Consider the following 27498-nt stretch of genomic DNA (forward strand, 5'->3'; position numbering starts at 1 on the left):
GGCAACGACTGGCGCGGCTCGGGACCCAACGGTCACATGTTTATTGAAACGGTTTAAGACACGGGAGTACAAATGGATACAGAGTTAAAAACAGCTCCGGGGGAGCCTCACAGTGCAAAAAAACCCCAACGAACGATCTTAATTATTTCTTTCCAAATAATAAGAATAAAAAGAGAGAGACATTTTAAAGGATTATTAACCTAAAGCCAAAAGTATAAACCCGCACATTTATAAATAAAGCAGAAGAGTATTTTTTTTTTAAATTTTTTGTTGTTTTACATGGAAGCGCGGCAGGGGGGCTCCATCCGCACGCACGAGTTTACCGAGGCTGCTTAAATACCTGTATTTCTGCGTTTGTTTTTTTCCCTTATATATAATTATATACATATTCTTTCTTCTAAAAAGCCCCAAGTTTGTACGTTTCTGCTCCCGGAAAGAAGCATCCCCGGCTCCTCGGCGCGGCCTGCCAGCCCGGGGGCTGGGGGGGCTCCCTCGGGAAGGGGAGGACAACCTGAGAGGGGACGAGAGAGCCCCCACGGGCAGAGCCGCCAGCCGTCCGGGGGCATGGGGTGCGCTGGCCGCTCTGCCCACTGCACTGCCCCGGGGGGCACAAGAACGTGGGGGTGGGGGGGCGGCGGACCCGGGGGTCCCCACTTGGAAAGCAACGCTATTTACAGGACAGTAACAAACCAACAGCAGCAACAAATCAAAGCCAACAGCTACTCTCATTTCCACCAGGAAGGCCAGGGTGGCGGGAGCGGTATGTATGTAGGCCCATATGATGCTTCCAGGCATTCTGCGAAGCACAGAGCCTGGCCTCATGCCAGCGGCCCAGCAAGGGGCTCAGGCCCCTTCACCCACCAGCTGCTGCCCAGGGACCCCCACCCCTGTGGCACTGGAACCCACGCAGCTACATCCCCCATCCTCTGCAAATGGGGATTTCTAGGAACACTTCCTACTGCCAGCAATAGGAAGTTAGCAGGGAATCGAGCTGGAACAGTCTCAAACAACAAAGAGCAACACTGCCTCCTCAGCGGCAAACCTGTGGCACCAGCACCTCTTCCCCTGGGCCTCTGCTACTCACCCCCCACAGCCAGGCCTCAGCCAAACGGCACACAACTTCGCCATTTCAGAAAAAAACACACTCTCAGAGGACAACAAGCAAAGAAACAAGAGGCCCAACAGACCCTGTTTAAACACAAATACATTCCAATTCCTTCCACAATTAGAGATCACCACCTCAGGCCTAACGCTACTTTCCCCAAGCCTTTCTGCACTGTATTTTTCACAGGCATTGGCCAAACGGCGTTTCTCAGGCCAAGGCCATCTCTACCGCTACTCTGGTTTCACACATGTCCTACACATACTAGTCTATTTTAAACTACGCAACCATCTTCCAGCTGATCTACTTGCCCAACACTTCTCTCACCATCATCCTGATCAGATTTAACCTCTGGTTTCCCATACACAGCTGTGACCCCACACAAAATCCATTCCAGGAAGCAAAGCCCGCTTGGATCAGTCTAAAAATCAGATTTGCTTCATGCGACTCATTTCCAAAGAGCTTTGTTTCATACCACCACACCAGCAGTTGTTGCTCTTTACCTTAATGGGAATTCCACTCTCGCCACTGGCTCTTCTGTATGGCCTCTGACCCTTTTTGTCACTATCTCAGTTTAAATAACAAAATGGAGTAAGATTGCACAGGGAAGTAGTGTAAAGGACCCTCAACCCGTTATCACCGGTACCAAAAGATACCTGGGTTGAAGGGACTGCTATTTTACCTGAGTGTCTTGTGGCCCCAGTACAGCAAGAAATCTCCCACGCACTAGGACGTATGTTCACAGTCTGAAAGTGGAGGAACTAATCACCTCAAAAGCTAGCTTGACACACGCTAGCTCCATCACAGACCCAACATGACTGCCATCACACATTCCACTCGCAGCACCTCCAGCACACCTTTTCACTCAAGGAACCTGCCAGAAATTTGCCCTCCAGTTTTCAACGCGCCTGCCCTTGCAAAACCTCTCTGTGCAAGAGAAGCTGCCCACGGGACCTCGCACACCGGCTGACTCTGCACCGTGCAACGCTGAGACAGGACCAGGAAATAATGGTTTTGAAGTTTCAGTACAAGCCCACGGAAGGAAGGGTTAGCAAGGACACCTGAAACGTGATTAGGCAAATTTAAATTACAGGCAGAAGCAGCCAGAAAGCTCTCAAATTGCTCCCCATGCTGCCAGCTCTCCAGAAGCACTCGGCGGCAGCAGCGATCACCCAGCAAACCTGCCGGGGGAGAGCGAGAACTGTAGATTATTCAACCCTGGAGTTATTCGGAAGAAACAGGTCATCCTACACCAGTCTGGCCAGCCCTGTAGAAAAAAAGGCTGCACTGCAGCTCTCCCGTCACAGAAAGACAGAGACGCCAGTGGACCGCATTTCCAAGTGCCACAGGGTTTCAGAGAGATGACAGCCTGGACAGCAAAATGAAAGAAGACTGCTTCATGCCTGTAACCTGTGGTGCCAAGTGATGCAGCCGGGCTGCCTTCTCCCACCAAAAGCTTGTTGCTTGCATTAGTTTTATAAACTGGGATTACATTGCTCTGCCTTAAATTAAATACAAGACTGACTGGCGATGGAGGAAGAAATAAAGCATTTTTGTGGGATCTGTCCCTGTTGTGGAAGGGAGGGGGAGTAAAGGGGAAGGTGCTGAAGAATTTCATCGGTTTGAAATTTTTTTCCTTTAGCTTATCATTAACCAAAAAAAAAACCATCGCTGGACAGCGTTAACCCACGACAAACACAAGTTAGCAGGCGCTTAAAGAAGCTCCGCGGGGTGAGGAGAGTATTGGAACACACAAATGCAAGAAGGGAAGATCTCCTGTTTCTCAGACCAGAAATTCATGAAAAGCCAAGAGGCTGGGGGCAGGGGAAATGGTGGTAACCACATCCCAAAGTATCTTGTTCAAAGTTCTTGGGAAACCATTTTCTGCAGGCAGCTGAAATAGCTTTACATAAGGTAGGAGGATCCCAGCTTTCTTGGGATGTAAATATTCTGATTTCCTGGAAAAGGAGGAAGACGACATTTTCCTATCACAGCGAAGTGAACAAATGACAGGGATGAGCTATTGCACTGAAGAACTCTCCAATCCAGAGTTATGCTGTAAGAGCTGGAAACCAGCTTTTCCATGTCGCTTCTCAACAAATAAATCATCACCCTGAATTTCCCAGTCACAATAACATCGAAGTCAAAATCCAATTCCTAGTCATGAAAGGTGGCGGAAACAAACTTTGATGTTTTGCATCTAAACCCCATTTTTAAAATGTCTGCAGAAACCCCAGTCTAAAGTATCAATATAACATCAAATTCCAGATAAAAACACCACTATTGAATTCATTAAGTAATTTCCAAAGCATGGTCCAAGGGTTGCAGAGCCTTCCCTGGCAGCAAATGCAGATAGACTGGTGTGGGGACTGTCTTGAGACAAGAGAAAAGCAGACAGGGTTGTCATGACAACAGCAGGATTACTCCAGGTGACAAAACTAAGGCAGGAAAAGAAAGAACGGCAAGACAAGATTTAAGCAGAAAACAGTTCATTAATTGCACAGACACTCCAGCCTGTCTCCCTGTTGGGGGTTTATAATACAAAGATTGTTTCTCGCTGGGATATGGCAAAGGGATTGACAGTTTTCGTTAAAGGACAAAGATAACAGTCACAAACGTGACATAGAGCAACAGTCAGAAAAATAAATTAATAAATAAACCCATTAAAAGTCTGCTTCTTGATTCTCGTGAAGCCTTGGGGAGAAGGGATTGGCTTCACTTGGACTCTGTTTTTAGTCAGCAGTTCAGAATTTCTTGAATAAACCAGATTTTAGGTACCAAACATCCTGACCTCCTGGCTATGAAGAAATTTCAAGGCAATTTCTCCAAACTCCTCTTTTCAAGGCTTTGTCTAGAGACAGGAAGTTGAAGATCATCGGGGAAAAAAATACTAAAACTGTGGCCAGCACACTGCTAAGAATTCGAGCAAGTCAGTTGAAATCAATTTGTAAAGGTCTCCCCACCAGCCCCAGAGCACTGTGATGACAGCATCGGCTTGAAGCTCTCTCTGTGGTCCTCCTCCTGGGATTATTTCTGTGTATTCACAAACACCGGAAAGCCTCCCCCCTTAGAGTTTTTTGTCCATGCGTCGCTCCACAGCTTGCAGCAATAGCTTTGAGTACTGTTCCAGCAAAGCTAGTGTCTGCTCATCTCCCAGACTCTTGGGGCTCGGTAGCTTGGCACCACATCCCTCATTCAGTGGGCTGGCGGCATCTTGTGGCTTTGCCAGTGCCTCCTTAAGCTTTGGAAGCTCTTCCTCATCCTTCAGAGAGTCCAATTCTTTCTTCATTGAGGAGAAGGTTTCTGTCAGGAGGCCTGCTATTTTGTCTTTGTCAGCAGAAGACTCTGTATCATTTAGTACCTGAAAATACAGGGGGGGGGGGGGGGGGTGGTGTGTAAGAAAAGAATGCACTGGGGTTTAGGTGGAGCACCAAGTAAGCAGTTTCAGCCCTTTAGGGAAGTGAAGCCACAAAGATCTGCAGACCACTCAAATGTCCTTCTCTTCAACATTCGAGACTGCAATTTAGTCATACAGCAGGGCATGCCTCCAACACTGCTAGTCACGCAAAATCCAGCAGCATTGCTCCAAGAGGACAGAGATGGGAAGCACATTTTCGGGCAGTGCTCCCCTTGTAAGGGGGCCTAAGGAGGTGCGATGTCTCCCAGCTGCAGCACAAGGCCACAGTCTCCTTTTCGTCCTGCCTGCCAGCTGCAGGTCACAGGAACCCAGCAAGGTCAGAGCGCTAATGCAAGCGCTAGGGCCAGAGGTGCAGAGGACCACATGGCAGAAGCTCCCTGACGAAGGTTCTGGCTCGTTATGGGAGGCTCGACAGACCGAGGCTAAGCAAAGAGATGAAGAGCTGTTACATTGCTCTGCACGTAACTCTGCTCTGGCAGCGAGAGGGACAGGCGAGTGGTTGCACGTTCCCTCTCACAGCTGGATTCCCATGGTATCTCACATTTGTTAATCCTTTTCTCAGGCATCAAAGACAGAGAACAGACGGGGATAATAAAACTTAAAGCTCCTCTAATATTTCCTATCTCTGAAGCACTGTATAAATAACAACTAATTCCCTAATACCCCTTTGAAAAAGAAAGTACTGATGTCTTCTGTTTACACATGGGCTAAACAGACTGACAAGTTAAATTGATATGTTCAGAGTACCAAAGTAAGCCACTGGGAAAATCTAAAAGCTGGAAATCAGGAGTTTCTGCCTCCCCGGTACGAGCTTAGGGTGCAGTCGAGTGGATAACCAGGCAGCTCGTGTCACTGAACAGCCCACCAAGAGAACGCCTTGAGGCAGCAGGCACACACATTCGATGCTCGCGGGCTGTAAAGCCAACCTGCTGTAAGAGAGCCCGTGTCTGAGGTCACTCACCATGCGGTAAAGGTGAATAGCTTTGCGCATGCTGTCCTGGAGCTCGGACACCACGTGCTCACACTGCTCTACGCTGATGCACGATTCTGAAGGGGAGAAAAAACAAAAACCCGGACTAAGGCACAGACACACTCCAACATCCACGACCTCACAGTTGAGTAAGAAAACAGTTTTTAAAATACGTATTTCAAACACCACATGTACACTCTTCTTATTCCTTATTCAATTTTTAAGACTGGTTTGAGCCAATCATTAAAGAGGCAAGTTCTGCATAAGCTTTCTTTCTTACTACCCAGAGATGCTGCTTGTTTCGAACATTCCTGTTTTCCCAGTCTTTAGCCTCTCCAAAGTCAGCAATGTTTTTTCTCAGATCGCAGATTTTTGTTACGGTCAGATTACCCATGCCATTCTCAATTACAATTAAAAGTCAAGTTTGAATGAAGTGGTAAAAGGGACTAATCCGAACAGCCTCTAATTTAGCCTCCACCTTGCCAGAAATCTACACACTCCTCCTCCTGTATCCTTCTGCACAGCGTGCAACCAGGCACTGAGGATGAAGGATTACACTGAATTATTACAGTGTTCTCTAGTGAGGACTGAGGTCCAGAAGAGTGTTGACAAACCACCTCAATCGCAACAGAATCGCATTTTTGAGTTCCCCAGGATATGCACCGCTGACACACCGTAACTTGACAATGAAAAACAAAAGGAAGCACACCATCTCCTGCCTGCCCCCACCAGGTATTATCTCCAAAGCATCAGAGTTGAAGCCCTGCAATGTTTTAATAAAATCCACGCTTTCATGAGTTAAACATAGACCATGAACAAAGACATAGACAGACACAAAATCTGCAGTTATCTTCAATTTGCAAAGGCCATTGGACTTCCTTTTGTTACCTAAAACCAAAACTTGGTCATATTAGCACTATTATTTCTGCAATTCTAAGAGCATCATCTTTGACAGGCTGGAGGGGACCTTAACTAATTTCATGAATACATCTAGATGATGTGTAAACAAATACAGCTAGAAAAACATTTATACATAGACAAACACATCTAGAAGAACAAAGGGGCACGAACAAATCCTTCCATCTGCATTTTTTGTTCCCAAATCACCCAGCCTTGTAGAGTTTGAGCACAGTAGGCTTCACTGCAGCCCAAGATTCTTGGTTGGGGTTTTTTTTTCCACCCATCCCCTTCTTTTTTCTTGCTGCCCCCCTGCCCCCTCCCCCCCCCCCCCTTTTTTTTTTTTTTTGTTTTAAACCCAGCTGTTTCTTCTCATGATTGTTTCTGGATTTCTCCTCTGATCATGCTTTTTACACTGGTCTCCAGCTCTGTGAGCTGCCAGTCTGGAGAAAGGTCATGAACATAACATAAATGCTTGAGTAACAGGCATTTTCCACCTCTCAGGTGTGCAGAGCAGAGCTCTTCAGAAACCAGCAGAGAACATTAAACACAGCAACAGTATGAAGCACTTCTACAGCATTTTAACTGTAGATGTCAAAATGCTTTAACAAAGACAATTCTCTTTGTCCAGCAGCTACTTATAGCAGCTGTTATGCAGGCAGGAAAATGGAAGGACAGAAAAATTAATTGGAAACCCAGTCACAGAGCGAGGCAGAAGCAGAACAGGTCTCTGTCAACCCTAGAGTTCTAATCAACTGCCACACCGTGATCCACAGAAGCCACAGTAAATTGGTCGCAGCTATAGCCAACTTGGATCTAAACAGCTTTTCCAGCATGTACCACTAAAAATTTGGGAAACATGGTCTGAAAGAAGCTGAAGGCTGACAGCTGTCTGCTGAGAACAAAAAATTAAAATGGGGGATCCACTGTGCTAAATCATTCTAACTCACTACAGGATGCTGCTAAATATTCTGTCAGGGTATGCTATGTATTGGAAGCTGCTTAGAAAAAAATAAAATTAAAAAAAAATCACTGCTGCAAAAAAACCTGTTTTCTCTGCACTGTCTGTGCTAATTCTGCAAACATAAACTCCTAGCAACTGACCAAAACCCGTGTGATACATAGCTTGATTCCCAAGCGTAGAAGAGAAAACTCAGCCTAACCAGTACAGACAACTGGGCTGTTACTCCTCTGCTGTAGAGTGTGATTCCACAGCTCCCGGCTGCATCTGCTGCTGGAGGAAACCTCACTCCGGAGGGGAGGGTCTGAAAGTTTTAGAAATGCTCACTGTTCTACCCTATGGTGTAAGAACAGCAGGTCCCTCAGACAAACCACCACGTTTCCTGTTTTACATAAGAGTGCTTCATTAGGACATTTCATCCTTCTAGAAATGCAAAAAGAAAAATAACAGTGCATCAAAACCGGATTATCCTTCTGCAGTGGTGCAGAAATATTGCACTTAACCACTGCAATGCATGGTGGAGCAGCTTGCCACCACAGAAAGTAGTCAATCAGAGGAGTGCAGAGGCACCCCTTCTCAGATACAACAACAGAGTAAAAGGGATAAACACCACGCACTGCATAGGCCCCTGAAGGTACGAGGTATCGGTGTGGTGGTGAACATCCAGCTTCCTACTGCACGTCTTGGCCGGCTGTTTCAGGAAGGCGTATTTCCTTTCAGCTTGTGACGCAAAAGAAAAACCTCTCTGGAGGTTTTAGTCCTACAGCACATGCTGTGGAAATAAACACTGTCTTCCCTGCCACTGGAGGTCTTCCTGCCTCGGAGAGCAGGATTTTTGCTTCAGTTTGAAGTTACCCAGTAGTTTCCATTCAGGGGAACTACCCTAAACCAGGGCCTGTAAAAGACCCAAGAGCTGTTTTCAGCAGGTAGAACAGTTTCCCACCTCGTACCTTTTTCTACAAACTAGAGATAATTCAAATATTAATCCATGTTCTTTATGCTTCAACCCAAAGGCCTGCACATACACTGCACAGCAGTTTGCAAATGTGCTCAAAGCAGAGCGACAGCAGCACAGAGACTTTCTCGCTCTCATGGGTGGCTACGGCAAGGAACTCACCTTGGTCAAGCCTTATCTCACATGAGAAAATTGTATGCAAACCCTCTGGACCCTGCACGCTTGCACATTCACAAAATAAAGCCGGAGCTGCCTGGCGTAACTTCGCTATTATCTGTGCTTGTTAGGTTCAGCGAGCACGTGTTGGCCTGCACCTTCCTCTGCTGGTCAGACACGCTCCGAGGCGGGCACAGGGGACGTGACCGACATGCTCGCCGGGATCCCAGCGCATCAGCTTTAGCATTGGCCAGAACGGGGTTTGAGCCCATATGGGTAACGTGCGACCACGCACATGAGATTGCTGAAGTCTACAAAACACTCAGCTAAAAAGGACCTTCAGACACGAGACCCAGAGAACATGGAAATTAAAAGACTGAGAAAAAGATGTCAGGTTGAAAAAGTGTCTCACCATTGAGGGGATGGCTTATGGAACGAGACAGGTGCAGACAGGACGAGACAGGCCAGAAGCTGGACGTAAAGAAATGTGATGGGATCGTGAGGCGGTTCACAAAGACAGGAGACAGAAGGGGGAAGAGAAGAGATGGGTATCCATGCACACCTGAGACCTGTGCCGAGGCAGCTATAGATGAAGGAGACCTCGGCCTGACGGGGTCTAGTGGGCACAGTCCGGGCTGGCTGTCTAGCACACAGGCGATGCCGGCGGTCCTCTCCCTGCACCTGGGCAGCGTGCCCTCGGGAGACCTTAGGTGCTGGCCCTCTGGCAGCTCCCTCAGCTTTGCATTAGTGACCCCCTGCTCATCCTGGCAACCTGTCCTTGAGACTGAACTCTCCGCTGGGCTCTCCTTAGCAAGTCCTGTTGGGATCTCTCTACCAGGAACCAGAGACCCAGCAGTTTGATTTTCCTGCTTGGAGGCTCGGACCTCAGGAAAAGAGGGTTTCTTTCTACAGGCCCCAGCAGGTGACTGCGGAGACTGTGGCTCAAGCAGGGCTTTTGTTTTGGTAGTGGGTGAGAAGGAGGCCAGCGTGGGTCTATCAGGCAATGGCTTGGGAATGTCAAGAATCAGATGTGCTCGGTTTGATGATGCCAACTTGCTGTGGAAGGACTTGGGAGATGAACAGTTTACAACTGGCTGAAGCGCTGGCTTCACTGGAACATTTTCTTTCACTGGTAGCTTAATCTTCTCAGCATCTGCTGTGGAACTAAACTGTGTCTTCTCTGCCACTGGAGGGCTAGTCCTCCCGTCAGTCAGCATTTCGGTGGAGTAACCAAGGTACAGATTTTCCCCTACAGATATGCTCCTTGACATCTTAGCCCGGAAGCTGGTTGTGGGGTTCATGTAGGACTTTGGTTTTGCAGCCCTGACATCTTTGGCCAGCAGAGCACCAGATCCATCCATCTTCAACATACTGGCTGATAACACCCTGCAATTGTTAGGTCTGGGATCCTTCTCAACCACCAAAAGAGTCTGAGGACGCTGCTTGGCAGAGGGTATCACTCCAGGACCCTTATCTGTGAAAATTAAACAGACAAACATACCAAAAATAGACAAGAGCCTGCAGTGAATTCCAAAACCGGCAAGTAACAGAGCTGCTCTGGCCTGTTGTGCCTCAGCTCAGCCCCCGGGAGAGCTGCACAGAACCACTACTTCAGGTGAGTGTCACCAAGCCTCACAGGCTTCGTTTTTCGCCCATCCCTCGCCCTGCTCGCACACTGCTGCTTACCTGACAAGAGAGACTTGCTCTTAAAGTGTATGGCCAGAGGACCTCGGACCACCGTGACTGTTAACTGAGAGGCCGGAGGAAGAGGAAGCAGGCAAAAACTTACATATGATGTTGCAGTGATTAGGTTTATTTTTTTAAGAAACAAACTGAGTGCTTATTGATCATTCATGAGTTGATTGCTGCAAAAATGGAGTTCTTTCACACAGAGGGCATGGATACAGTCAGCTCCCTGTTGCATCCTCCATCCCTCTTTCCTCCCCACCCTGGGGAGCTTCTGTCTTGGCCTGGAGCAACCACCCACAGCAAGAGAGAATTTCTTTGCAAATAGTTCGTGTCACCCTAGGCATTGCTCCTCCCACAGCTGCCAGACAAATATCAGAGACTGATAATTAGGAGATCAACATTTGCATTACAAATTAAAAATGTCTTCCCTTGACAGGCTAAGAGTTAGAAGATATGCAAAGCACGTAGCTCAGAACACAGAAAGACATAAGCTTAATTTAAAGTCTATTCAAGCTCAAATCTCCCCATTTCATTCTCAGGTTTACACTATTCATTCCAACCTGTGTCCTTACCCTCATGAACGAGGTCATGAACTGACTGGGCCTTTCTCATCACGGCATTCACAGGGCCTTCTGCAAAGGATGCGGTAACCCGTCCAGGAGCCATACCAGTTCTGCTGGCCTCCAAAGCTGATCTGCGCCTTTTCTGGATATAGACCGCCCGATTTGAATTTACACTCTCCAGGAGCTGGCTGCTCTCCAATGCATCACCAGGATGGTTGCTGCCATTTTTCAACAGGTCTGATGTAAACTGATTGGTCTGTGTCGGTGGCTCAATGGGCTTTGAATCCAGTATTAGATTTGATGAAGAGAGTGACAATCGTCTAGACAACACGATAAAGAAATCCCAGTTAAAAAAAGTATGTTGCCCTGCAAAAACAGGCATAGGCATTGAGCCAGTTTCTCTGGGATAGAGAGCCCTTCCCTATCTGGATTCTTCTAACATCAAAAATGCCCTAGACTGTTACCGCTTCATTCTATGCATCCCTGGAAGCACTGGTCTTCAGGCATTTAACCTTAGGCTGCACGACCACAAATAGCATTGGGTCACTGTTTCCAGGGAGCACGCTGCAAAAGGTGAAGGCAAAAGAGAAGGAAAAATTCCAGGCAGAAGGAAGACTGGGCAAAGTCAGGTCGGGTCTCTTCTCTCAGCTCATCTGACTAACAATGAAATCTTTTCAATTCTAAGACACCCTAAGAGAAAGTGATTATACTTTCCTAACATTATGAACTAAGAAAGGGGATCAGTACCTTCAAGAGGAAAGCCTAATTGCCTCTCTCTCTCTACTTCAGACAAGCACAGTGGGCTTCCTTCGGAAAGCAGGCAACTTTCAGTCTGGCATACTTGAAAAGCTGAACACGTTAAAAGCCCAGAGGTTTTCATAACCTAACACTACCTTTCTTGTTACATATCTTTAGATCACCAGTGAATTCCTTCCCTCACCACTGTAGCTCTCTCTCTAGAAGCTTACACAATAGCTAACCACCGGCTTTCCTCCCAAACATACAGCCCCAATGAGAAACAGACTAAGAGGCACTCCTGACAGCAGCTGAATACAGCGATGACAAAAAAATTTCCCTAACATGGTATTTAGACACAGCTGGTGAACCATAGAAGATGCACTCAAATCTGCTCAGTCCTGTACAATGAAAATTAATTTGAGCTGAGATTTCAGGTTGTCATTTTAGAGAAATACAGGAGTCTCTCCGTTTTAAAAATTTATGAACCTAAATTGATGCAAGTATTTACCCCATTTTTTCTTCCTTTTTTTTCTTTGTTTGTTTTTTTTGGATTTTTTTTTAAACAAGGGAAACAGCTTGGAGAGGCCTTTTCATCAGGTGCTTTAGGGTTAAAGGTTTTCTGGAAGAATAGTATCTCCATGGGGCTTTGCATGAGCACCCTGTGAAGGTATGGGACTCAGAAAAAAAGCTGAGTAAGAAAGGGCTGTAAAACAAAGGGAAAGTTGGCAAGCCTACTTTCATTGTCCAAGCTGAATGAAATGCAAAAGAATAAACAGAGCATAAACAGTGAAAAGTAAATTAGGTGATTCGCGATTCCTCCAACTTAATCAATCAAAGCATTAATCATTAAACAATTAAGCACATTGTTGGGAGAGAAAAAAGAAAAAAACAACAGTGTTGCTTTAGGAAGAAACACAACAGCTGAAGTGACATGGGGTGGCATACGCAAATCACGAGGGTCTGCAGCCAGCCTGCCAGGCGCTCTGCTAACATTTCGCTGTGCCTAGGCACACCAAGGGCAGAAGTCTGCTCAACTGTTTTGATCCAGGGCCTAGCACGACACCTACTCACGCCAGTAAAAAGAGACAAGACAGAAACAGTGAAAATAAGCAGAGTCATACCTGAGAGCCGGGGACTGGGAAAGAAAGCGAGAGGAAATGCTGAGGTTTTCAGTTCTTTCCAGATTCCTACATGAGCCACCTAAAATTTTGGTCAAAGGGAAGAGAAAAAGGGAGTTACAGAACAAACATTCTGACACGTGCATTTACTTATCACAGACTATCAAATGTTCCCCCATATCCACGGGGATTTTTCTGAGTTCAAACCACAGAGAATCAAAAAATTTCACTGCCTTTGCCTTTTCTGTCCTACTTAGGTTACTCTGCCTTAAACTGCTACTCTCCCTAAGGGTACGCCTCCTCCTTTTTTGCTTCCCTTTGTGTCCTATCCTGCCTGTAGGACTGTGAGGCACAGGCATCAAGCAGAAAACAAACCAAACAAAGGCGGGGAGGGGGAAAGAAAACCAGACAACTCACATAGATAATGCTGCCTGCAACCACTATCAATTCTAAAAAGATACGCTTTGTTCTGGAGTTGGTCGATAAAAGACTAACCAGCTCCTTTGCCACTCTGATGTCTGCTCTTATTCTCTCCCTCCACCCAGCATTTCAGCCTTTTCTTTTGTGGCACTTGCTATGCCTTAATACACCACTAGAGGCCACCACATGTCACCTACGGGGGTGGGGGTGGGGGATGAACACAGCTAAAACCTTCACGTGCAACAGGAAAAACTAGTCCCCGCACAAGAGAAGAGGATTCCAGGGCCAACACTTAACCCAGGCTGACCCAGACCCCAGCCTCACCTGCACAAACTTACACAGACCGATGGAGATGAACAGACGTCGCTCTTCAGGCCTCTCTACATTGGGTCCCCATTTTTGCCCCCTTGTACACCCCCCTCCACAAAAGCCTAGCAGAACTTGTAGCCTGGTTTGATTTATACATGGGACAAACCTGGAGTGACCTCCCAACGTCCCCCCCACCAAGCAGAACGCCATACCTCTCCCATCCGTGCTGCCCAGGGTCCCAAAATGCTGCTTGAGGAAGTTTTCCTGATCGGGTATCTGGGGGATTTCTCCCTCTGGCATGCTAGTGCCCACGTCCTCCTCTCCTTCCTCTCCCTCCAGGTCCGAGATGCCATCCGCACTTAGGGGCTCAGTGCTTTCAGAATCTGGGGAGGGGCGGGGTGGTAAAAAAAAATGCTGTAATAGCATAATCATGGTAACATTAGCCAGGTTACAAAAAATATTCAGCAAAGATGCTAAGTGGACCCAGAAAGTTAAAGCGAAAGTCAGCATTCACTGTAATTCTCTGATCTACCATATCCCCCAAACAGCATAGCCCATGGGATTATCAATACTAACTCTGCCTCCTTACCTAGCAAGGGAAAAGAAAGCCAAAGGTGCACAAGGAAAGCACACATTAACCAATTCCTGCCTTGACAGTGGCTTCACTGAAGTGCCTGTTAAAATGTGCCCAAATCTTTACAGCAATACCAGCAAAACTAACAGGAGAGTGACCTCATTTCAGCTCATGAAAAGCATCAGGTCCTAGAGATCAGGAGAGCAACTCATCAACACGGCACACAACGAGCCCAGCTGGTTTCTGCACTGTTCCACATCACACAAATACATTTATAACGTCTTTGCATCTTACCTTCGTTCGGATGGTCTGGGCTGGACAGACGACTGCTGCTGTAATCTACAGAGCAGGCGCTGTCAGGACTGTGTTTGTCTGGGCATCCATTACTGTGATAACCTCTACTTAGCTTCCCGTGGGGCAATGCTTTTACCTGGAACTCACTACGAGAGAGACAGGAAAGATACAGCACTAGAAGTGATACTTGTTTTACATGTAAAGCAGCACAGTCTTTACCTGTGTTAGCAACACCTTTGATTACAAAAGTAAGGCTTTAAAAAGAAGTTGATTTCTCTCATCATTATGCACTATATTTTTTGCATTTCATTAAGCTTGGACAGTGAAGTCTCAAGGGGACTGTCAGACTTCCAGGGCACTGCCGGTTTCCCATGATTTTCAGGCACTAGCACAGCACCGCCCTGGCCTGATTTCCAGCACAGGTGAGGAACACATGTAAAGGTCTACACCGTGAAAAAGGGACTAAAACCAGGCTTGTACCTGCATGATAGAAACTCCAGTTTGCCATAGATTTGAGCCCTAATATACTATTTTTTCCATGTTTATGCCCGGCTGCTTTGGGCAACTTCTGTGTTGCAAAACAGAGAAGATTCTGGGTTTGAACAAGACTAATTTACTGAAGAATGTCTACAAAAGTTCAATATTGTAGGACAGGGCTCCTGATGACTGTTGTGATTTCACGAGTTTTATTTTGCCAAATGACACCAGCACCGTTCTTTTGCCTGATGCCTGAGGACTTCAGTTTTCCACTTTAAGAAATACTTTGCTTTCAGATGTGCTCCAATGCAAGGTGGGGTGCAGAAGTCACTCAAGAGAACTGAATGCCCATTACCCCTGGCAGCATGTAAACTCTGTATACATTGAGATGCCTCCAGTCTATATCCACCATCACCGGGGGGGCTCCCTTTCTTACATCATGGAGCAGCACGTGGGTCTGCTCTGTCCAAATGTATCACAATAAAATTAAAATTGTAAATAAAAAGAAACTGGGAGAAACCTAGTAGCTTCAACTGCAAAATCTTGGCATGCACTCTTACATAACAGCCTGCCTAAAGCTATCAGCCCACTCTTTGTGACAGAGCAGGAGGAGACAGAGGAAATTAAACAGCTCTTAGTTAAGAAGGGAAGGGAAGAAAAAAAAATTCAGGGAAGGAAAAGAACTGGAGCATAGAATGAAATGGGAAAATTAAGTGAGGGTAAAACTAAACCAGAAGAAACAGCACAGGAAGAAAAAAAGGTCTCCGCTGTCTCCAGTGTTCTTTTCAATTTCATCTATCTCATGGCAAGCCATTCTATTTCCCACAAAAGGGTCATCACATATTACATTTGTTAAATTCTTGCCCAATTACGTTTGAAAGTGTCATAAATAATAGCGTCCTGTCATTTCTCCTGGGCAGACATTTCACTGCCACATACACATCACTGTTGGGTGGGTTTCCAGCTTCCAATTTTTCCCTTGCTTATTTCAACCCAGACAAGGGAGAAAGCAAAAAGGCTGCTCCGAAGTTGTTTATTCCACAAAAATAAAAGCTTGGAGGAGGCTGCTAATGTGCAGTTTCCTCAGAGGAAAGGTTATTTTAATGGTGCCTTCAGATTCCTTTAGCATCAGGCTGGCACAAAACTCTCAACTAAGCATGCCTGCCATCAATCAGACAGTACATCAACTCATTCAAGTTACCACACAAGCTCCAAGCAAACTAAACCAGAAACATCTAAGCCATGCACAGCAGAGAGCTTATTTTTAACCTGCTAGGGTCTGTGGGATGGATTTCATCTTGCTCAGCGTAGATTACACATTCCTCACTCTCAGAAGGTTCCAGCTCCTGAGAGAAAATCCCGTCTTCACAAGAGACAAGCCGAATGACTTGGGGTCGCAAACAAGACCGGTTATCTTGGGGAGGTATTGAGCTGCTAACCTGGTTTAAAAAGAGAGAAAACCAGATATTATCGGCATTTTTCCTGAAGTCAGCAAGTGCTGTGCAGAGCTAGAAAGTATGCATTACAACACCGAGTAGGAATAGATATCTGAGATCAGAGCACACAGCACTCCTATGTCTTTCCTGTTCCTTATTCACTAAATTTGACAGACTACTGCTGTAGTTTCCCATTTGCAGTCCCTGAAAATTCTCCAGTAAAGTACTGGGCTCCCTATCCCTGTCTGGCCAGACATCAGTAGTATAATCCACGTGGCAGCAGGTCCTTCCATTACCTTTTAAACTGGTCAAACATTATTCAGAGAAGTCTGCAAGCCACAGCTGAGAAACACTGAATTTACTGCACACAACAAGCCCAATCTTCTTTTCAGTCATGCAGTTATTTTACATACATACACACACACACACATATATATATATATATATAAAGGAAGGAAAAATTCTAATGCAGTTAGGCACCAGGACAGACTGCTACCAGAATGAGCTTTCTGTGGGATGAGTGCACATTACTTGCTGTGACTCACCAATACAAAGATTAAAGAGAACTTAATCATCTAACACAGCCCACAACTAAGGGCATCATGTGAGCCACATGTCAGTTGCTACTGGAGTCAAGAAACTGCACCCCAGTGGAGTGAGCTAACAGGTAATCACGTACACATCTGAGCTCAGCTTCGTTTTGCCATAAATAATCAATGAGCTAAAAGAAAACACAAGGTCTTGCCTGTCATTAGAAAGAAACCTTGATTCCACCTGGGCTCTACTATAAGATGGCAGCGTCACACATTGCAGGAGGACTAACTGCAGAAGAGTTATCTAAAGAAGTTTCTCAGAAGGCAATTAGAGCCATCTTTAATGATATTAAGAACGGCATCAGGTAGTCATAAATGGAGGTAATCATAAATAGAGGCAGGACAGATGCGCTCAAGAGTAGATTCACCTCCTCAGAACAGTACTGCCCTTACTTTGTTGATGTGCACAGGAAGATCTGCCTGCTCTTCTCTGTCATCCCCATTGCTGTTCTGAGACAGGGAGTCTCGACTCGGGGAACGGGAAACAGAGAAAGACTCCAGCTGACGCAAGTCAAGCATGGACTTCACAGTCATCTCTATGTTGCTGGTTGGCTGGGACCAGCGCCCACGCTGCCGGGGCATCTTGCTCGCTGGTGCCTCTGAGTGCTGCATTGCTGCTATCTCTTTAGCCTGAGGGAAATTGAAAGAAAGAAGGTCTTAGGGACTGAGTTCTGCTGATGGAAAAACAGGAGAGAAAACACAAGACCCACAGAAAAATGCAATTATGTTCATCTCTATAAAAGCCTGTGAGACAGCTTAAAATTCCTCCCTTAACCATAAAGCATTGAGAAAATGTGATACTTTTGTTGCTGCTTCTTGCATAACTGAACATTTAAATGCCTCACTCGGATCCAAGTATATGATCAGCTTCAGAACCACAGAAATGAAGGGGCCAAAGCACAACAACTAAAAGAAAGATACCAATGTAAAAATCCCAAGTGAAACTGCCTCTTAAACTAGGTTCCGTTTTACCATCCTCAAGTTGCTCTTCACAGAGAAGCTTCTCAGTTTCCCACCGCACCCTTCATTCACACCAGTGCAAATTAAGTTTTTAACCTCCACAGAAATTTCTTTTCCAGTTTCCCTATGACAAGAAATACAATTTAAAGGTTTAGCAACTCACCCTCCTCATTTCCCAATGGGAAAGGCTTCTTGAGAGGGTAAGGTCTGGGTCTGGAAATGTAAAAAGATATGTACCTAGTTGACATCCTTGGCCAGCAGTCCAGCTTTTTAAAGACCCCTTACCTCATCTTTCCTCAAAGGCAGCATTCCTACACCTTCTGAACCAGCAGACCACCATCAACACATGCTTTCCCATAGACTACCTAATGCTTGTATCAAAATTTTAATGGAGACATACTGTTTTATGTAAGATTTTCCCTAACTCAGCTGACCCACTGCAGGACATTTGCTGCAGCGCAGTCGCCCACCAAAGGCTTGAGAAAAAACCCTGCTCTAATACACTGCAGCATCTGTGGTAAAAGTACCTCAAATTAGTAACGGTAATCTCTACCATACGTTCTGTCAGACATCTCTAGAATCCCCTGTGAGATCTCTTTTGGCTTCTGTGGATTCCTAATAGCTTGTAGACCCAAGCCCAGGACACTAATTCAAAATTTGTTTGGCCAGCTGGAACCAGCAAGAAACTTGGGAATTTAACAGTAATTTCTGATCAGAGAACTCTGAAACGCTCCCCTCTTCAGACTCAGGAATGGGCAACTCCACATTACGCACTGGTGTCGATCCATCAGTCTCTGTTGCGGTCCTTCTCTTTCTGCCCATATCTTGCTATCCCTAAGCCAGTGTCTCTCATCTTCTTCCCACTTTTCAGGCCATTTTTCTCCATCTCTGCCCATACCCCTCTCCCATTTGTACCTGAGTCTCTCTCAGTGTTGCAGTCGGACTGAATATGGAAAGACTGCAGCCCACGTAACTCATCTTCATCATTCCCTTCATCTTCACCATCCTTGTCACTGTCCGATGAGAGTGCAGGCACAGAGGACAGGGCAGAGATGGACTCGTGCCTGGGAGGTAGGAATCAGAAGGAGTATTATGGTCTGTCTCAAGAACGGCACACCATTTTGATCCTTACGCCAGACAGTTCTCCACCTTATCCCCACCCACACTCAGCAGGCTGCCTCAGCTCCCCCCCGCAGCCCTCCCCCCAGCATAAACCCACCGTGGAAACAGGGCAAGCCAAGCCCCGCACCCAGGCGTGTGGAGCCTGCCGCAGCAACGGCCTCGCACAGGTGCAGGGATGACAGAAACCAGAACAAAAGTAAACGGGTCTGAGAAACTCAAGTGGAGTGAAACTTGGCCTTGCATTTCAGACCCCGCCAACTGATAAGGTCAAGATGGTAGAGTGTATTTGAGAGGCAAATATTTTCCCCACCCTTAAGCATTTCCTCTCTGGAAAAGTTTTACACATCAAAACCACCACAGAGATACTCCCCGTTTGACAACAATCGGGTATATGGCAAATTACCACATAAGAGGCAGGTTTGTACCACGGGCTGCACTGGGCAGAACCTGCAGCTGCAGCCCACGCGCTCTAGGAGCATCCTGCTGCCCTTTTTAGCCTTCAGGCACCAGAAATAATGTGAAACACGCTTGGGGCAGGTCTTTAATCAAAGCCTATCACACAAGTGTTCCCACACAGAGCTCAGAGGCACTCCCAGCATAGAATTCCCCAGCACCAATCGAGGAGCTTACCAACACCAAGCTCTGTCTGTCTTCCCTCCTCTTCCTCTTCCCCACCCTCCCCTCACCCCTTCAGCCAACAGAACCAAATCAACTAACCCACTCTGGACGGTAATTGAACAAATAAAGAATCCCTAACAAGTAAATCCGAGCAGCACCCACTCCATGGCCTTGAGCTAGAGTGCCAAACTCATCATTAGTGACATTTATAGGTGTCACTGGTGGGTGTTGAGTGCCAAGCATTATTCATGAATTGAAAATAGCTCATCCACCAAGTACAGAGCGGCCTGGCGACAGAGCAGCTTCTGCTGCAGCTGACAGACAGCAGGCAGCATGCAGACACGGTGAGCAGTAGTTACAGTGGTTTCCCATGTAGTGGCAGAACATTAACTTCCATTTTATCAGGAGTGGCTGAGCCACAACTACCCAACCCTTTCAGATGAGCTTTGAGGTGTTCTGGAAAAAAGAAGGGTGGAACTGACTACAGCCTGCCGAGCCCTCCGGTGAAACGGCTCCAGGCTGGCTGTCCTCATCTACTTCTGACATTTGAGTTTGTCAGTCTCTTCAGCTTCTCTGCTGTCTCTTTGGGTGTCCATACTGCCATTCTCAGGTTCTTGTGTCTAAGCAGGGGAATCCCAACAAAGTTCAAGCACCAGAGCACTTTTGAGGTGATGCCTGTTCCATGCTATGAGGTATACTACATTTATATACAGCAGGCAATGTTAACTTCGTATCAGTAACTTTGACAGCATACTTCTGCTTGTAGCCATCACGGTGGCTGGAGGAGCTTATTGAGGAAGAAGGGTTGGATTGTTATAGACATCTCAACATCTAACTGGTTGAACACCTCACTATGATGAGGTGATACAGCAAGGCAAGGCTATATGTTTGCTGAACGCTGCACGTACTGTCTTCGGTGTAAATGGAGAGAGGTTGGCTTCTACCAATGTGTTTGTGCTACAAATAGAAAGATGGCCCCTGTCCATCAGACGGTGACTGACAAAGTTAGTAAGTGGAGAAAAAGTATGCTCTGACATCCTCAAAGGAGCTGAGTAAGAGAATGCAAAACATGTTTTGGAATTTGGATGGGCTTCCTTCATACCTCACAGGAAGTGCCAAACAAATTATGAAGTCACATGTGTTTGAAACAAACATAAGGTTGTCTTGCATTACCGCAGCAAAAATATCACGCCCCCTTTCCACATCCTCCTCTTCACAACTCGAATATCCTTTTCCAACTCAGTCCTGTGACTTGAAGGGAGATACCTGAATGGGGTTTTCAAAAGAATCTTAGGCCCACTGACTTGAAACCGAGATACTCCTGAAAACAAAACCTAGGTTCACAAGGTCTTGTGTGTTTTGCTTGCCCAAGCCAGCCCCTCAGCTTGGACCTAGCTACTTTCTCCTTTCGTTCCCCTGCCTTCCCCTGTGTGCTCTGGATTTTCTTCTAAGCCACTCTGTTGCACACATCTCCTCAACACTCTTCCTTAGTTCTTGTTCATGCTTAGATGGCAGTCAGAGTAAGGTAGGGTGAGGTTGCAAGCCCAGCAGCTGCTTCCAAAGAAGCACCACATGACAGCATTTTGAAAGTGAAGGAGTAAGACTTCTGGGTTTTGCCAATTTCGGGCTGAGAGCAGGTTCAGCCAAACCCCAGCAAAGCATCATTATACCCGAACAAGCGTTTCTGAGCAGTTATTCCAGAGTAGCATGTACAGACATGTCCAATTCTCATGATACATGTGACTCAGAGCAAGGATTTTAACTGTCCTCGCTCTTGTCTTCTTCCTTTGCTGAGGGACTATCCCATCCTAGTACTACGTCTGGATCTTTTTCTGTACAGACGGGCAGAGTCAGTTGCAGCTCCCGGTTTCTGAAGGGTCTGCCAGGACGCAGTCAACAGCAGGGAAGGACCTTCAGTTAGAAAGTCTCCAGGACACGTATGTAGACTTAAAAGTGCCACGTCTTTATGGAGTTCTAGTATTAAGACATCTGATATTAGGTACTCTATTCTTTTGCATGCCCTGAATTCAACTCTTCTTTCTTTTCTTAAAACAAAACAACACAAACAAGAATGGCAACTATCCATTTAAAGAGGTATTCATTTAAAGAGCATTCCCACTCTGATCTTGTGCTACTTAAACCCTCAGCTCTAGGGCTGTATTTGTCAAACTGCAACATCCTGTGTGGTAGGGATCACTAGCAAATTGCCCCCCTCGCCCTGCACAAATGACTAAGGGTTTTAAAAAGAAAGTTATCCTGCTTTTCCCCACAGAAAGATCACAGTGTTGCCGACTTCAGAGTTTTCCAGGTGTTACAATTGCGGCAGTTCAGCACAGACTCGGACACCACTTCTGATCTGGCATCAAAAGCCTAGCCCATTCTGAGCCCTGGAAGGCACACAGCTTTCCTGGACTGGACCAAAGCCTGACCGAGAATTTGATAAGGAGTATTTCTTTCCAAATATATCTGACAGCACACAGTACTTCTTCAGCATACATATATAAGTTTTAGCCAATTTAATTTGGATAACATTTCTATATCCTGCTATTTACACTAGAATTTCAATGAAAGTCACAGAAAGGGTGATTTTTAAAATTAAAACACAAAAATGTAAATGCTCAGCCAGAACACAAGTATAAGCCCTGCAAACATTCCACAGCAAAATCAGTTTAGAACTTCCCTTCCAAAAACTTGAGACAAGCTTTTCCAAACCACAAATGCATACTTGGATCAAAATCAAAACCCCATTAAAAGGCCTTTACATGGTTCTTTCTCTGAAAATATAAATGCCTCAAAATCAAAACGTACCAGCAGTATCAGCTGGGTACAAGTTCTGTTCCCCCGAACAGTCAAGGCTCCTTATGTTCAGCAGACAGGAGAAAAGCACACATCTGCAGTTACCACAACCAGAACTGAAAGGCTCTCAGGGGCACTATGGAGAACGATGGGTGATACTGGTCAGATGAGTTCCAAAATGATCCCATAAAGGTGAGTCAGCAAAATCCTTCAGAGGAGAAACTTTAGACTCCCTGGAAGTTTTTGGTGGGACGAGGACAGAGCTAGGACTCTTCAGTTGGGGGAAAAGGTTATGATAAAGGTTTACAAAACCGTGGGGACTGCAGACAGCTGGATGCAGAACAATAGTTCACCAAAGCTCACAATATTCAGAAGCAAGGAGCTTTCAAACCACACTCCTGCTAGTTTTGTTAACAGAGACAAAAAAAAAGTCCTTCTTTCCATAGCAGTGAACTCCAGGAACCTGCCACCAAAGGAGGTTGCAGAGGCAGACAATATTATGAAGTTCAAAAAGAATTTATACAAATTCAGTGGAGAATGGGTCCACAACCAAATACTAAAAGGCAGAGGTAGAGATGTACCTCTTAACATCCACGATGTAACAACGTGCATGAAACAAACGGACCCCAAAGGCTCATATAGCAAGGCTCACAGTTGCCTCACTAAACAGCATCTCCCATTGCCACTGTCACAGGCAGAATATTGGGCTTCATGGAGCACTGGTACGACCCAGCAAAGCATCTCCTGTGTGCTCCAGATGTTATTCACCCAGGCCAATCCCTGCCCTGCCAGACACAGCCGGATAGGGACAGCACCGTTGTGAACTGGAAATCTTAAGCTCCCCACTGCCACCTCTGCTCAGTTTTGCTCCCCCAATATTACTGTGATTATTCATCCTGTCAGTTCATAACATGGAACTAGCAGAATGCGTTACTTTCTGCACCAAACCCTAGCAATACTGTTTCAGAGAAAATCTAGCAGAACAAATGACATATCACCAGGCAGGGAGCTTTCTTATACTACTGTGAGTCCTGAAACAAGGTGCAACCCAACTCTCCACCGCAGCCTACACAGACAGACTTTGAAAACACAACCAGAACAGGTACAGGGCATCTAGAAAACCCATCTTAATCAAGTTCATTAGTTTTCCTTCTCCCACCTCAGTAATGCTGGTCCAAAAGGCTCTTCCTCCATCTTCAGTCCCAATCCAAAATGCTCAGGAGTTATGTCTTTGCTGATCTCCAGTGACCACAGTGGCCGATCAAAACTGAAAACAAGCTTTCAAAGCTAACCAAACAAGTAGATTCCAGGCTTGCAAAGAGGTTACCAAACAAGTTTAATAAAGTTCTGGGCTTGGCGTGGCACTAACACCGCCCTTCAGCAAGCGTCTGTGACGGAAACAAGTATCACCTAATGTGGAAGAGGACTGGGGTTATCTGTCACAGGCTGCGCCTCGGTAGGGTAAGGCTGCAGCTGCTGGAATAATGGAGAGTCTGCTATAAAAAGCACATTGCTTGACAGCTCCAGAATTTTAGCTAGAAAAAAGGCTTCCTGGGTTCTCCCAGCGTCGTTGCCGAAAGCACTTATTAGACAAGACTTGTCGGAAGAACGAGCAGATCGAGACGTTCTCAAATGGAGCTATGCAGACAGGCTTGTTTCAACATCACTTGCTACCAAGCGAGTGGGAAGGTCCTTGCAATACCACAACAACCAATGTGGTAAATCCTCCAACACTTCAGCACTTTTATATCCAGAACTCAAATCTGTAATCATTTGGAGGAAACTTGCGGGACACAGTACCAAAACCCCGTGTTTATCCTTCCCTCCTTACTTTTATCCCATATCAGCTCGGTCAGGACTCCCTCCTGCATTGCTTATGGTTGATTTAGTCTTAGCTGTTTACTAACTACGGAGAAACCAAATACATTACACTAATAATCCATAATCCCCTATCAGTCTCGTTCTGTTTAAAGCCATGGTCTGTGTTTAAGCACCACTTTTAAAGAAAGGTCAGCAGATAAATTTAGATCTATTCAGCTTGTAGGCTGCGGTAGTTTGTTTTTAGATACGTTGTGTACCCAGCAAAAAATGATAATATGATTAGCTGCCACAAACTTTTCCCATGAAAATTCTTTTTATATTTATTATTTATATTAATTGTTTTTAGGTGACCTTTATCAAAGCCTCTGGAAAATAGTTAATAAAGAAACAGCACAACTGTAAGGACTCTTTCAGAATGACAATCAACATCGCAAACTCGTACAGCTCACAGGTATACTTCAGTACCGACACTGCAGAAAACGGCCTTTAAATTGCATTCAGCCAAGACCCAGAGAACTTGTATTCATGAAGGAGCAAGGCTTCTCTTCTGGGATGCTGTGCACCAGTCTCAGTACTACTAGGTAAACTGCTTATTGAATTTTCTGACCACATCATTAAAATAAATTAAGACACAAGGGGCATTGCAGACACATTGCCCTCAGTGAAGCAACACTAAGTCAGTCTGTCTGGAAGATCACAGTCAGGTTTCTACATCCAAAGAAGGCGGGGGAGGGCACAAAACCCCAAAACCCACAGCAAATCCAACAGAAGAGTGAGAGAGCTTTTGGAAGATGCTATCAGTGAAGACAGTGAAACTTTTGTCAAAAATCCCAGTGCCAAGCTTCCCATATTAAACCCTAAAAAGCGAGCCACTTCTTTTCAGTCTACTCTGCTTACCTCATGAGTCCAGCCGTCTTGTGCGGGGAAGACTTCTCTGCCTGCTTCCCTCTCTGCTTCATGTCAGACAGTCGCTGCCGCATGTTGATGGTCATCTCCGAGCTGAGACGCCAGATGAAGATACAGCTGTAAGAGGAAAAGGTGAGGCTAGGGTCAAGTCTCAGTTTGGTTTATTGACATTATCAATTCCCACTGCAGAGGCAAACAAGAGCCCTTCTGTCTGTTGGTGGGGAGAGACACACACACAGGAACAGCTTCACAGAAACTCAATCCCATCACAAGCCTCATGGCAAAAGGGTAAAACCTACTGTGGGCAAGAGCAACGGCAGAGAGATTTGCACAGACTGCTCTGTGATCCTACACCTTTATCTGACTATCTGACCAGCTGCTGCGGGAAGTGCCGTAGCAGCCCCTCTAACAGCCCCATGGCGGTTGGCAGGGCACGCGGCGCCCACAGATGCCCTCTGCATCCTCAAGCGGTGGCCAAGCTGCAGCCTCTGACTGCAACTGCCCCCAGGGGCAAGGCCCTCCTAACGCCCACCATGGAGCCTCTCCAGCACTCCCAGTATTTTACTTGGACTCTCTCAGGGAAGCTTTTAAGGAATTCGATTGAGTTTGGTCAATGGATTCAAAAGCATTGGACAGAGGGAAACATACAGTGCGATCTCATTGCTCTCATTTTCTTCAGAAATCTGGCTAAAAATTTTTTTTAAAAATCCTTATCATGTTAGAGAATACTGTATCTCACCTTCAGCTACTAGAAAATAAAGTGACCAGTATTTTCTCTGAATTTTAACCTCAGTGCTAATTCTTTCCATCTCATGCATCTTTCCTGTCTAGCTGGGTATATTTACGCCAATGTTGACACAGAGGTGGTGCTTTTGTTATCACTTATAAAATCCTACACCCTACCTAGGAACCCAAAGAGGATTTAATCCGGTTCTTCAAGACCCATCAGTGCCACCATACTCATGGGTACTCCAATTCACAGCGGAGTTTTCAGTGAGGGGCTTTCCCCTCTTCCTTGCTAGCCTGTGAAAGTTAACATGCTCTGCCATTTTGAACAAGGGCTATGAATTTTGGTCTCCCTGACCTGGAGCAAATGCCAAAAGCACCAGGATCCTGAATGCCTGATCTTCTCAGTTTTCTTCCCTCTCATGAGAGGACACTTCAAAAGATTTTTATTTCCATATCACACAAAAAGAAAACCAAAATCCCGCTTATGCAGTCTGCGGAGATTTTAATGAAAATCTAAAAATTCCCTTCTTGCCCCCAGCACCACTGCCTTTGTGACAAAGCTCTGGAGTGTCACTCCAGCTCCTGAAGTCACACACAGATGCTGCCCATCAGCAGCGAACATGCTGTCATCCTCCTGCCTCAGCTTCCCAGCCAGCTGCCTCCCCTCAAGCAGCAGCTCTCTCCAGCTTAACTGCAACTGAGAAAATACTGAAAAGCAGGAAACAAAGTTCAGAAAGCAAATCTGGCTTGTTCACTTATCCCGCCCTCACAGCTACAAAGCCTAGAGATAAGCAGCAAACAGCCCGAACTTGTCAATACATCAGCATCCAACACAGAGCTCTACAGAAGCACTCTCCCACCTACCCCTTTTGCTGCCTTTTTTTTTCTCCCCTTGCAATACTTTTCTCTCATGGGTGTCCCATTCCTTGTGCCCTTCCTCACTCCCGTTTTTCTTTCTATTCTCAGCTTAATTCTTTGCACATGCTGCTGTGTGCGAACAGACTATTTCCCCCGTTCCCCTTTGAAAAACATGCTTTCTCATCTCCTTATGGCAAAGTTCTTCACAAATCCTTTCCTCATTTCTCACCCATCTCCTCCACACCCTCAGTGAAGAAAATGACCCTTTTGCGCCCGCCAACGAGTGAACATTGTACCAAGTTACAAGCTTCACCGGGACCTCATATCTTCCATGTTTCTGGAATTTATGAGGAATCCACAACAAAAGAACTCTCTCTTCAGAAGCTTCTCCCCTAATCTATTTACACACATGAAAGGTAAAGAAAGAGAAAAACTAGATTATTTATTTTTTACTGAAAGACATAAAAAACCCAACTGATACGATTTAAGGTGATATATTGTATTTTCTCTAACAACTCACCCTCTAAAACTCTTTTGCCAGTTCACTTGTGCTTTATTAATAGAAAAGAGAAAAAGAGAATCTGGGTTGCTCTGGCCTTCAAATCGCACTCCAGGAACCATCTTTCTCAAAGGGAAAATTTTATTCAGTTCAGCTGACTTAAGCATTCACTGATCCCAGAAGCAGTGGGTCCATTCACCTCTGCAATCATCGTATTAGGCATATAGTCTCTTTTTCCCCTTGGGCTCAGTCTAGTGATTACTTGAGCTTTTGGCCAGCTGATTTGGCTCACCGAATCAGCACAAAACTCAGCTGGGAAGGGGTGCTGAGGTAGGGACCTGAATCGGCTTATGAGGGTCAGCCCTGCAGCACAGCTGATGGCGGGGAGTGGGGAAGAGGACCACAGGGACTGGAGCAAAGAGCTGGGACAGGCCAGCCCTGCTGCTGCTAGACAGACTCACTTGCCTGGTAAAACCTCACCAACAGGAGTGCTGCAAGACAACGTTCTGGCACCACTGG

General features: G+C 45.9%; 1 protein-coding gene across 5 annotated transcripts in view; it reads right to left on the reverse strand.

Annotated features, from left to right (window-relative positions):
* Positions 1–18: 18 nt before the first annotated feature.
* The window catches only part of MAPKBP1 (mitogen-activated protein kinase binding protein 1), a 103888-nt gene continuing 76408 nt past the window's right edge, over positions 19–27498 (reverse strand). For 3 of the 5 annotated variants that reach the window (XM_055805202.1, XM_055805196.1, XM_055805208.1), the window contains 12 exons: positions 24885–25010; positions 18546–18694; positions 17794–17843; positions 17064–17300; positions 15911–16080; positions 14165–14310; positions 13509–13679; positions 12571–12649; positions 10721–11031; positions 8872–9933; positions 5482–5567; positions 19–4463 (listed from right to left, as the gene is read on the reverse strand). In XM_055805202.1, the coding sequence (XP_055661177.1) occupies positions 4170–4463; positions 5482–5567; positions 8872–9933; positions 10721–11031; positions 12571–12649; positions 13509–13679; positions 14165–14310; positions 15911–16080; positions 17064–17300; positions 17794–17843; positions 18546–18694; positions 24885–25010 (2881 nt within the window). In that variant the 3' untranslated portion in view covers positions 19–4169. The remainder of the gene's footprint in view (positions 4464–5481; positions 5568–8871; positions 9934–10720; positions 11032–12570; positions 12650–13508; positions 13680–14164; positions 14311–15910; positions 16081–17063; positions 17301–17793; positions 17844–18545; positions 18695–24884; positions 25011–27498) is intronic. The other 2 variants (XM_055805215.1, XM_055805223.1) reach the window with 2 other exon arrangements.

This window comes from Falco peregrinus, chromosome 1, assembly GCF_023634155.1.
Source record: "Falco peregrinus isolate bFalPer1 chromosome 1, bFalPer1.pri, whole genome shotgun sequence".
NCBI lineage: Eukaryota > Metazoa > Chordata > Aves > Falconiformes > Falconidae > Falco > Falco peregrinus.